This window comes from Phoxinus phoxinus, assembly GCF_949152265.1.
Source record: "Phoxinus phoxinus genome assembly, chromosome: 18".
NCBI classification, from domain to species: domain Eukaryota; kingdom Metazoa; phylum Chordata; class Actinopteri; order Cypriniformes; family Leuciscidae; genus Phoxinus; species Phoxinus phoxinus.
In genome coordinates, this window is record NC_136893.1 from 30125115 (window position 1) to 30135707 (window position 10593).

The window sequence follows — 10593 nt, forward strand, 5'->3', positions numbered from 1 at the left end:
CCCGAGGGCAGTAGGGATAATGGGCAATCGTGCCCTGAAGCGGGTTCAGAGATTGGTCGGACCAGAGTAATGGTGGGCCGGGCTCTTTCAGAGGCCAGCTCCAACTATACAGAGAGGATATGTCCCTGTAGCGCAGGGACTTCCAGGTTATAAAATCCGGCGAAGGTGGACGGCGAGGGCCGCACATATATCGCCAACAGACCTCCCACTGGACATCGCCCAGGAGGTGGAGTGTGCTCTGACGCCGCTGGGCCATTGGAGGCCCATTGAAGCGTAAGCTGAAGCCATAGCATCTACTATCCCGCGGGATAATCTTTGCTTCGTGACCGGAAGCCCTTTGGTGCGGCCGCCGAAGCTTACGAAGAATTCGTGGGCCAGCGTATTCCTGACCTTTGAGAAGAATATTGGGCAGTGAGAGTTGTCTTCGGAGGCGAAGAGGTCGAGAAAATACTCCAGATCGTTTGAACCGTCTGGGGATGAAGGGTCCATTCCACTGGGAACATGGGTGTGTTCAGTTTGCCCGGCACGTGCGTTTCTCTCAGCGATCGCAGGTTGAGTTGTGCCCATAAGAGGCGGCGTCTGGCTAGCCTGTACAGAGGTCTCGACCTGAGTCCGTCTGCTGGTTTATGTAGGACACTACTGTCGTGTTGTCCAATCGGACTAAGACATGGTGACCTGTCAGGTGTGGTAGGAAGGTTTTGAGGGCCAGCAAAACCGCCATCATTTTTGAATCTCAAAAACGGTCTGTGACGGGGGGCTATTTGGATATGAAAGTAAGCATCTTTCAGATCACTGAGAAAAACCAATCCCCCGGGCGTATTAGCACGAGGATTTGTGTCAGGGTTAGCATCTTGAACGTCCGTTTCACAAAGGGCCTTGTTCAGATGTCTGAGATCTAGGATGTGCCTGAGGCCGCCGTCCTTCTCTGGAACGAGGAAGCAACGGCTGTAGAAGCCTGACTCGCTATGGGGGACGGAGGAACTGTTTCCATAGCACCTTTTGCTAGTAAGCTTATTACTTCAGTGCGGAGGACGCGAAGAACCACTTTACGCTGCTCTTCATCGAAGAGTCAACTATACGTGCGAAGTGGGGTGGTTTGCGAGCTAAATTAAGCGACTAACCTCGTTCTATTGTGTTCAGTACCCAGTTTGACACGCCAGGGATGGCTCTCCATGCCTCGGCCAGGCTGGCTATGGGCTGAATAATTGCGGGTGGCGGTACACTGCATTTGCACAGGGTGCCGACACCCGACACCCGGATGATCAGGACTGCTTTGGTGGCTCAGGGTCCAGCATAATCCTAGGCCGGGGTCCCTGACGCTTAGGCGGGAAACGTTTCGCCTGATTAGGCGCTGTCGTCACTCAGGCGTGGTGGCGGGTGCTGAGTCGGCCTAGAGCTAGAGCGCTTGGGCAGGGAGTGTCGCATATCCGGCGATGCTTTCTGTGCTGTCGCGAAGTGCTCAGCGAAGCCGTCCACCGCGGGGCCAAAGAGACCAGTGGTGGAAATAGAAGAGTCAAAGAAGGCCGTTCTATCCGCATCCTTGATCTCGGTCAGATTAAGCCATACGTGGCGCTCCAGCCCCCCTAAACTGGCCATGGCTCTTCCAATAACCTGAGCGGTGGCTTTCGTGGCGCACAGGGCCAGGTCCGTAGTGCTGAGGAGGTCATGAAATGCAGCTAGGTCCGGTCCAGACTCATCCATAGACGGGGGGAGCTTGGCCTGGAACACCTGGAGGACCGCCGGGGTGTGGAGGGCAGAGCCTGCCTGCCCAGAGGACACGTAAGCCCTCCCAGCGAGGGCTCGGATGGATGAGCCACCTTGGATTTCCATCCAATAGCAGTGGGTGGGCAAAGGTGCGCAGCCACGGCTTTCTCTCGGGGGGGGCAGCTCCTCATAACCCTTCTCCACAGCGGCGTAGAGCGTAGCGGAAGTAGAAGTGCGTAGGCGGGCTGAGTAGGGGGTACACCACGGCTTTGTAAGTTCATTGTGAACTTCGGGGAAGAACTGTGCAGATCGCTGACGAGGGACTGCTGGCGCCCCGGCAGAAACCATTCGTCCAGGCGGCTGCGTGTGGCCTCCTCGGCAGAAGGCCAGTCGAGGCCGAGCTCTTCATCAGCTTCAGACAGAACGTGGATCAGCTCGGCGTCCGGTCCAGCTCTGCCGTCGTCGTGTTCTCTGGACGGCAAGGGGACTCATCCACTGAGCCCAACTAATCCTCCGCGTCCGAGGCCGCCAATGACATGGAGTCATCGTGAAGATCCTCTTCGGATCAACCAAGCGAGACGAGGCCGCTCGCGTCACACGAGGGGTGCTGGTCTGGACGGGTGAAAAGCACAGGTGACATCTCTCTCTTCGGAGAAAGTGAGGCATGCGGGGTCTGAGCCGGCGTGAGCTCACTAACATCCAATTGCTCAACCCTCTGGCCCCGCTGTTTCTTTCTCCGAGGCTCGTGGGAGAAAGAAAACAGAAGAGCGCGAGGGGCGGAGCTGCATTCTGAAAAAAATGCAATCCGAGAGCGGAGAGACTGGACTTTGCCCAGGCGACACCCGTCAGGATGCAGAGGAGCTCTGCATGGGCCACAATCACGGCGCAACATTGGAAACAACGTCGCTTGCTCTTTTAAATCTGAATCATATGGCGAAATGATCTGCTTTCATAGGCAGGTGCCCCGCCCCTTCTGGCGGGCTCTGCGCTCGGATCGGCGGGCTGTGCACCGATTGGTTCGCGCCGTTATGCCACTCCGCCATAGGTTTGTGTAGTTCCCACTGCCCAGCCAATAGCGTTCGTGTAGATCACTGCACTGTTGTGGCTGTGCAGTAGCACTGCCGGATTTTATAAAAGGCTTCAGTAATCGGAGAAAATGAGTTTTACACTACGAGTGACCGTTCGAAGGGAACAGCCTTTTTTAAACTCAAATACTCAGGAAAACTAGAATTAACTCCAGATTCATAAACCACACTATACATGAACGAGAACCGACGAGCAGGGCGTCACGTTTTGTCTGTGTTTTGGTCTCATGTTCACTGACTAGTTTGTTTCCTGCGTTCCATATGTTGCCTTTGTCCCTGGTTGTCATGGTAATTCATTGTTTGATTGATTAGAGCACAACTGCCCACATTAGTTCAGTTGTTCATCTGTATATAACGCCCTCTGTTTCCGTTTGTGTTATACACACTGTTACGTTGCTCTTCTTCTGTTTGGATTACCGTTATGTTTGGATAATGCTATCTTGTCTTTGTTAAATAAACTTCACGCTGCGTTTTAAGATCCTCTACTCCTGTCCGTGACACAATGACTAAAACACAGGAGTATATATATATATACACACACACGCACACACACAATACAAATAAAGTAAACTAGATAGAGGAACAGGTAAATAAACATAATTAATTAATCAAAGAGTAACTGTTGAAACACACTAGGGAGTAATAATGAGTACCAGGGAAACTAAACAGAGCGGGGAAACTGGAACTAAAGGAAACTGGGAACATTTCTAAACCAAACCAAACCGCTACAGAAATTTACATTGTGTCTGTGAAATCACATTGGGCCTAGTCACAAGAGTCACATTTATAAATCCCTTGAAACTTCAAAAGAAAGAATAGTAAAACTGTATATGTATTTGACGATTGCATGTTTGTTGTAGACCCAGTCCTCGGCCGGGCAGCTGAAGTACACCGGACCAGTGGATTGTGGACTCAGACTTTATAAGGAAAAGGGAATTTGCAGTGTCTACAAGGGCACTGTTCTTACTCTAATCAGAGGTGTGTGTGTGTGTGTGTGTGTGTGTGTGTGTGTGTGTGTGTGTGTGTGTGTGTGTGTGTGTGTGTGTGTGTGTGTGTGTGTGTGTGTGTGTGTGTGTGTGTGTGTGTGCGTGTGATTAACAGGTGTCCTTTATGGATGCTGCACACATTGACTTGGTGAACCAGTTTGTCGTGCCATAGCCGTTACTATGTTGTGTATTTTATCAGAATAGAAACCCTTACAAAAAAACAAGGTATACTTCAAGTTCATTTTTGTTTAGTAAGTATACTAATATCAAGGTACTAGTTATAAGCTTGTAAGTGTACTATTTCAATACTAATTGGGACTAGTAAACTTTGAGTACACAACTAATTTACAACTACGTTTTTCGTTTGTACTGCAACTATATTCAATTCACATTTATTTGTATAGCGCTTTTCACAATACACATCGTTTCAAAGCATCTTCACAGAAAATGCATGAGTCCACATTATAATTTTGATGACTGTCTAAATTATGTATTTCAGAAATGTACATATACAAATCACACAGTTAGCTAATAATGTATTCATTTAAACAATATAATAATTTAAGGCAGAAACAATACATCACGTCTGTACCACAAGTAAACTTACACTGATAGTTTACGAGTCAAATACGTGTTGCACATTGTTTAGTACACTTTGAAGTATACTCTCTGTAAACTACTATTTTAGTAGTTTTATACTGCATGTGTACTTGTACGTTTTCTTTAAGTTAACTTAACATCATACTTATAGTTTACTATTTATATTTTATTTAGGTATTCATTTTTATACTTGAAATATATACCTTTACTTGTACTTTAAGTAGATTTGAAGCACATTCCAATGCACACTACCAGTGGACTAGCCTACACAAAACATTCACATACTCAGAATTATGAACATATTTGTTGTCTTTATAAATCAATGTTTTAAAACACATCTATTATATGCCAAAACATGTACGTTTATAAGACAGTTTGTAAAACTATGTGGGGAAAAAGTATTTAATAGGCTACTCAATCACAAGTGTAAACACAACTACAAGCCAAGTATACTTAGAAAACTATATCTGATCGAGAGATTGAGGACAAGTACTTTTCTGTCAGTATAGGGGAAGTATACTTTAGTGTAATTTTAAGTATATTTCTGAGAAGTACATACAAAATAGACTGAAAGTATACTTATTGTTTTAGTTTAAAAGAAGAATACTAAAAGCACACTTGAATAAACGTATGCTTGTAAGGGAATTGTTAATCTGCTTTAAGGACCACAGATATGCATTTTATGAAGATGATTGTGATAAACACTAACATCGTTTTCTTTTTGCTTGATTTAGATGTGCCCTCAAACGGCATATACTTTCTAACATATGACTGCTTAAAACAGCACCTGACCCCTGATGGAGAGAGGTGAGGATCAGTGTGTTGTCCTGACTGTACACATGTCCAGATTGAGAGCTAATGTTGGCAGATTTCCCCAGTGTCCATCAGCTCAGCACGTCCAGAGTCCTTCTGGCGGGGGGGGTGGCCGGCATGGTGAACTGGCTGATCGCTCTGCCTGCAGACGTGCTGAAGTCAAACTACCAGACCGGTACACAAACATTTCTGCTGAATGTGTGTCAATGTCAGAGTTGGGCGGGTTACTGTAAAGATGTATCCCGTTACAGTTACAAATGATTCATGAAAAAGTATTCAGTAACATAATCCAAGCACCACAATATGGAAGTACTGTAATCGGATTACTTTGGGATTCCTTCATATGTAAAGTAAAAGTAAAAAGCAATATTTAGGAGGAGGATTGTCAGAAATGGATCCTGAGAGTTATGACTGGCAACAGAATCATTTGTCAGTTAGAGATATGCGGATCAGTTTGTTCAACCGAATCTACTGTTAAAATAAATCATCCACTCGAACCTATGATTCTCTCTGATTTACATATCCGCACCCAATCGTCACTGAACAATCATTATAATTCTCAATGTTAAACGTGGAGATATGGTAACATGTTACACTGAAGTAGGCTGCTTTTAAATGAACATTTAGTTAAATAAAGTAAAAGTTCTTCTTTGGCCATAGTCTAAACACAGGCTTTACCTTTGTTTAACCAACAACAGTTTCTGTTGTGCTTCTGTCCACTGGAACCAGTCTGGCCGTTCTCCTCTGACCTCTGACCTCAAGGCGTTCTCTCCCACAGAACTGACGATCACTGGATGTTACCCTTGTTTAATTAGCAAGAATGCGGTTTTGAACATTTTTTTTTTTAATTGCTCAAGAATGGAATTTAGTTCATTGTTAACCAATTGCAACATTACATTTTTATTTTAATATATATACATAAATCTGACTTTATTTAAAGGTTACATTATTGTGAATACTTTGAATGGAAGAATTTTTGAAGTGATAATTACCAAGGGTGCCAATATTGGACTGTAAAAGTGGCCGATGTGCTGTGGTCTCTGTCCCGCAGCCGCAGACGGGCGTTACCAGGGTTTAAGAGACGTGTTGAGGACACTGCTACGGGACGAAGGCGCTCGCGCTCTCTACAAAGGCTTGAGCGCAGTCATGTTACGAGCATTTCCAGCTAATGCGGTGAGACAACACACACATGCATGTACACTATCAGCACTTCATTTGGAGATGTGGAAAATGGTTGAGACGATTCGAATTTTATTCTTTATAATAGTTTTCTATGGAAAAAAAAATAATGTTTAATTTCTAGGTTCATCTGATTGCCTGTAAATTATGAATCAATAAGGTGTATATTGAATTTGGCCTTTTCATATCACTTCCTTATTAGTACAAACGTGGTAAAAGTGACTGGCGGGCGATGTAGGAAAGCCTTGTTTCGCCCTGCAGGCGGGCCTGACGTTACATGAAAAATCTGAATTATGAGAAAATTAAAGTGTATTTTGACATTAGATGCATGTACATAAACCTATTGTAGGAAACCTTTAAAATATCATAATGGGGGTCAGATGATCACATTGTAGGCACAAATCCTGACCCTTCCAGTTGTTCACAGACATTTTCTCACAACTCTGCATTTTGTAATGGGTATTACAGTAATGGGAATTACAGTAATGGGTATTACAGTGATGGGTATTACAGAAGGCGGGGGCCTCGACAACCCGATCCCTGGACACGGAAACTAGCTCTAGGGACGTGGAACGTCACCTCGCTGGCGGGGAAGGAGCCTGAGATTGTGCGTGAGGTTGAGAGGTTCCAACTAGAGATAGTTGGAATCACCTCTACGCACGGCTTGGGCTCTGGAACCACACTCCTTGAGAGAGGATGGACTCTTCACCACTCTGGAGTTGCCCATGGTGAGAGGCGGCGGGCTGGTGTGGGTTTGCTCATAGCCCCCCAACTCAGCCGCCATGTGTTGGAGTTTACCCCGGTGAACGAGAGGGTCGTTTCCCTGCGCCTACGGGTTGGGGATAGGTCTCTCACTGTCGTGTGTGCCTACGGGCCAAACGGCAGTGCAGAGTACCCGGCCTTCTTGGAGTCTCTGGGAGGGGTGCTGGAAAGTGCTCCGACTGGAGACTCCGTCGTTCTACTGGGGGACTTCAACGCCCACGTGGGCAACGACAGTGTTACCTGGAGGGGCGTGATTGGGATGAACGGCCCCCCTGATCTGAACCCGAGCGGTGTTCAGTTATTGGACTTCTGTGCTAGTTACAGTTTGTCCATAACGAACACCATGTTCAAGCATAAGGGTGTCCATCAGTACACGTGGCACCAGGACACCCTAGGCCGTAGGTCGATGCTCGACTTTGTGGTCGTTTCATCTGACCTGCGGCCGTATGTCTTGGACACTCGGGTAAAGAGAGAGGCGGAGCTGTCAACTGATCACCACCTGGTGGTGAGTTGGATCCGATGGCGGAAGAGGAAGCTGGACAGACTCGGCAGACCCAAGCGTACTGTAAGGGTCTGCTGAGAACGTTTGGCCGAGTCTCCTGTCAGAGAGATCTTCAACTCCCACCTCCGGCGGAGCTTCGACCGGATCCCGAGGGAGGCTGGAGATATTGAGTCCGAGTGGACCATGTTCTCCACCTCCATTGTCGAAGCGGCCGCTCGGAGCTGTGGCCGTAAGGTCTCCGGTGCCTGTCGAGGCGGCAATCCTCGAACCCGGTGGTGGACACCGGAAGTAAAGGATGCCGTCAAGCTGAAGAAGGAGTCCTATCGGGCCTGGTTGGCTTGTGGGACTCCTGAGGCAGCTGACGGGTACCGGCAGGCCAAGCGAACTGCAGCCCGGGTGGTTGTGGAGGCAAAAACTTGGGCCTGGGAGGAGTTCAGTGAGGCCATGGAAAAGGACTATCGGCTGGCCTCGAAGAGATTCTGGCAAACCGTCCGTCGACTCAGGAGAGGGAAGCAGTGCCCTACCAACGCTGTTTACAGTGGAGGTGGGCAGCTGTTGACCTCAACTGGGGATGTTGTCGGACGGTGGAAGGAATACTTCGAGGATCTCCTCAATCCCGCCGTCACGTCTTCCATGGAGGAAGCAGAGGCTGAGGTCTCAGAGGTGGACTCGTCCATCACCCAAGCTGAAGTCACCGGGGTAGTCAAAAAACTCCTCGGTGGCAAGGCACCGGGGGTGAATGAGATCCGCCCTGAGTACCTCAAGTCTCTGGATGTTGCGGGGCTGTCTTGGCTGACACGTCTCTGCAGCATCGCGTGGCAGTCGGGGACAGTGCCTCTGGGATGGCAGACTGGGGTGGTGGTCCCTCTTTTTAAGATGGGGGACCGGAGGGTGTGTTCCAACTACAGGGGGATCACACTTCTCAGCCTCCCCGGGAAAGTCTATGCCAGGGTACTGGAGAGGAGAATACGGCCGATAGTAGAACCTCAGATTCAGGAGGAACAGTGCGGTTTTCGTCCGGGCCGTAATGGGTATGACAGTAATGGGTATGACAGTGATGGGTATGACAGTAATGGGTATGACAGTAATGGTTATTACAGTAATGGGTATGACAGTAATGGGTATTACAGTAATGGGTATTACAGTGATGGGGAATTACAGTAATGGGTATTACAGTAATGGGTATTACAGTAATGGGTATTACAGTGATGGGGTATTACAGTGATGGGGTATTACAGTAATGGGTATTACAGTAATGGGTATGACAGTAATGGGTACGACAGTAATGGTTATTACAGTAATGGGTATGACAGTAATGGGTATTACAGTAATGGGTATTACAGTAATGGGTATTACAGTAATGGGTATTACAGTGATGGGGAATTACAGTAATGGGTATTACAGTAATGGGTATTACAGTAATGGGTATAACAGTGATGGGGTATTACAGTAATGGGTATAACAGTGATGGGGTATTACAGTAATGGGTATTAGTTGTTATTCAATGGACACAGAATGCTAAAGTGAGTGTTGATATGTTTGAAATGTTCTGCGTTTAACTGTGTCCGTCTCTGTGTGTTTCTCCGGCTTGTAGGCGTGTTTTCTAGGGTTTGAGGTTGCGCTAAAGTGCCTAAACTACATTGCTCCAGACTGGTGACTTCACTATGACAACTGACCAGGGTTATTTTAATTATTTAAATACATTGTTTTTTTTAATGTAGCATTGTTTTCTGACAGCCTTTAAGGGGCAGTGAGACAAATGCATATTGGTTTATCTTTTCTATGCCAGTTAATGTAGAACAGAGGACAGATGTTGTGCCTTTACAGTCAAGTATCATGAATGTTGTCTTTTTATGTTAATTATTTGCAATTTAATAATAACAATACTGTTTAATTTACAACTGACAGTGTTTGAATTGACTGGATGTTTAAAAATGTAAAACCATGTAATCTCACATGAGATGAATTTCTACTTGTATGTGTAAAAATAATATTAATTCTATAGACCTATTACTTAATGTCCAAACCACAGTCTTTGCACTCCACAAACATTCATTCTCATAGAGGAGAGCATCTGCATGTAAACCACTGCAGAAATCAATCCTTCATATTGTGCCTTGATCATAATGTCTTAATAAACTACTGAAGTGAAAAGCACAAGTGTTCAGACTGTTAACTCAGGATTATCTGAAGCCCTTTGGTGATTACAGCCTCAGTCTCTACGGGTATGATGCCACAAGCCTTGCACACCTGGATGATGAAGAATGATGGTGTCGTGTGTACTGCTCCGAAAATCCACCATCGTAATCCAAATCCAGGCAAAGAGAGACTGGACTAACAGGCTCATGTGGGGCGATGGTGAACCAGGCCAATGGCATCATCACTGCCAGCCTAGCGCTGCTCTGCATCGGTGGGCTGGTGGCAGGAATAGTTTATTATTTGTTGTATGTTGACAATGTGTATGTGGATGGACAGATCAACATCAAGTGTTCAACGTGTTAATGTTTCGAAGGATAATAAAGAGCCGTTGTTTGTTTTCAATTTATTTCTTTGTGTAATTCTGCATATAACTTTTTACCACATAAGTATATGGAACAATAGGGATATATTATATAAACGCAATTCATTGTTTTTAAAATATTGGTTTGATAATGGCATCATATTGGTGGATCAGTTATTTAATTTAAATGGTTTTCTTTTAACTTACAGTAAGTTTTTGGCACATTATTATATTTGGCAGACCTCACCTGGCCCAGACCTCACCCGGCCCTCACGAGACCTCACCTGGCCCAGACCTCACCCGGCCCTCACGAGACCTCACCCGGCCCTCACGACACCTCACCCGGCCCTCACGAGACCTCACCCGGCCCTCAAGAGACCTCACCTGGCTCTCACGAGACCTCACCTGGCCCAGACCTCACCCGGCCCTCAAGAGACCTCACCCGGCCCTCAAGAGACCTCA

The 10593-nt window shown here is 46.5% G+C and overlaps 1 protein-coding gene across 2 annotated transcripts in view; it reads left to right on the forward strand.

Moving 5' to 3' along the window:
- Positions 1–10175, forward strand: part of LOC306985815 (mitochondrial carnitine/acylcarnitine carrier protein) — a 13721-nt gene extending 3546 nt beyond the window's left edge. For both annotated transcript variants that reach the window (XM_079588492.1, XM_079588491.1), the window contains 5 exons: positions 3650–3767; positions 5110–5182; positions 5254–5363; positions 6240–6361; positions 9226–10175. In XM_079588492.1, the coding sequence (XP_079444618.1) occupies positions 3650–3767; positions 5110–5182; positions 5254–5363; positions 6240–6361; positions 9226–9288 (486 nt within the window). In that variant the 3' untranslated portion in view covers positions 9289–10175. The remainder of the gene's footprint in view (positions 1–3649; positions 3768–5109; positions 5183–5253; positions 5364–6239; positions 6362–9225) is intronic.
- Positions 10176–10593: the final 418 nt, after the last annotated feature.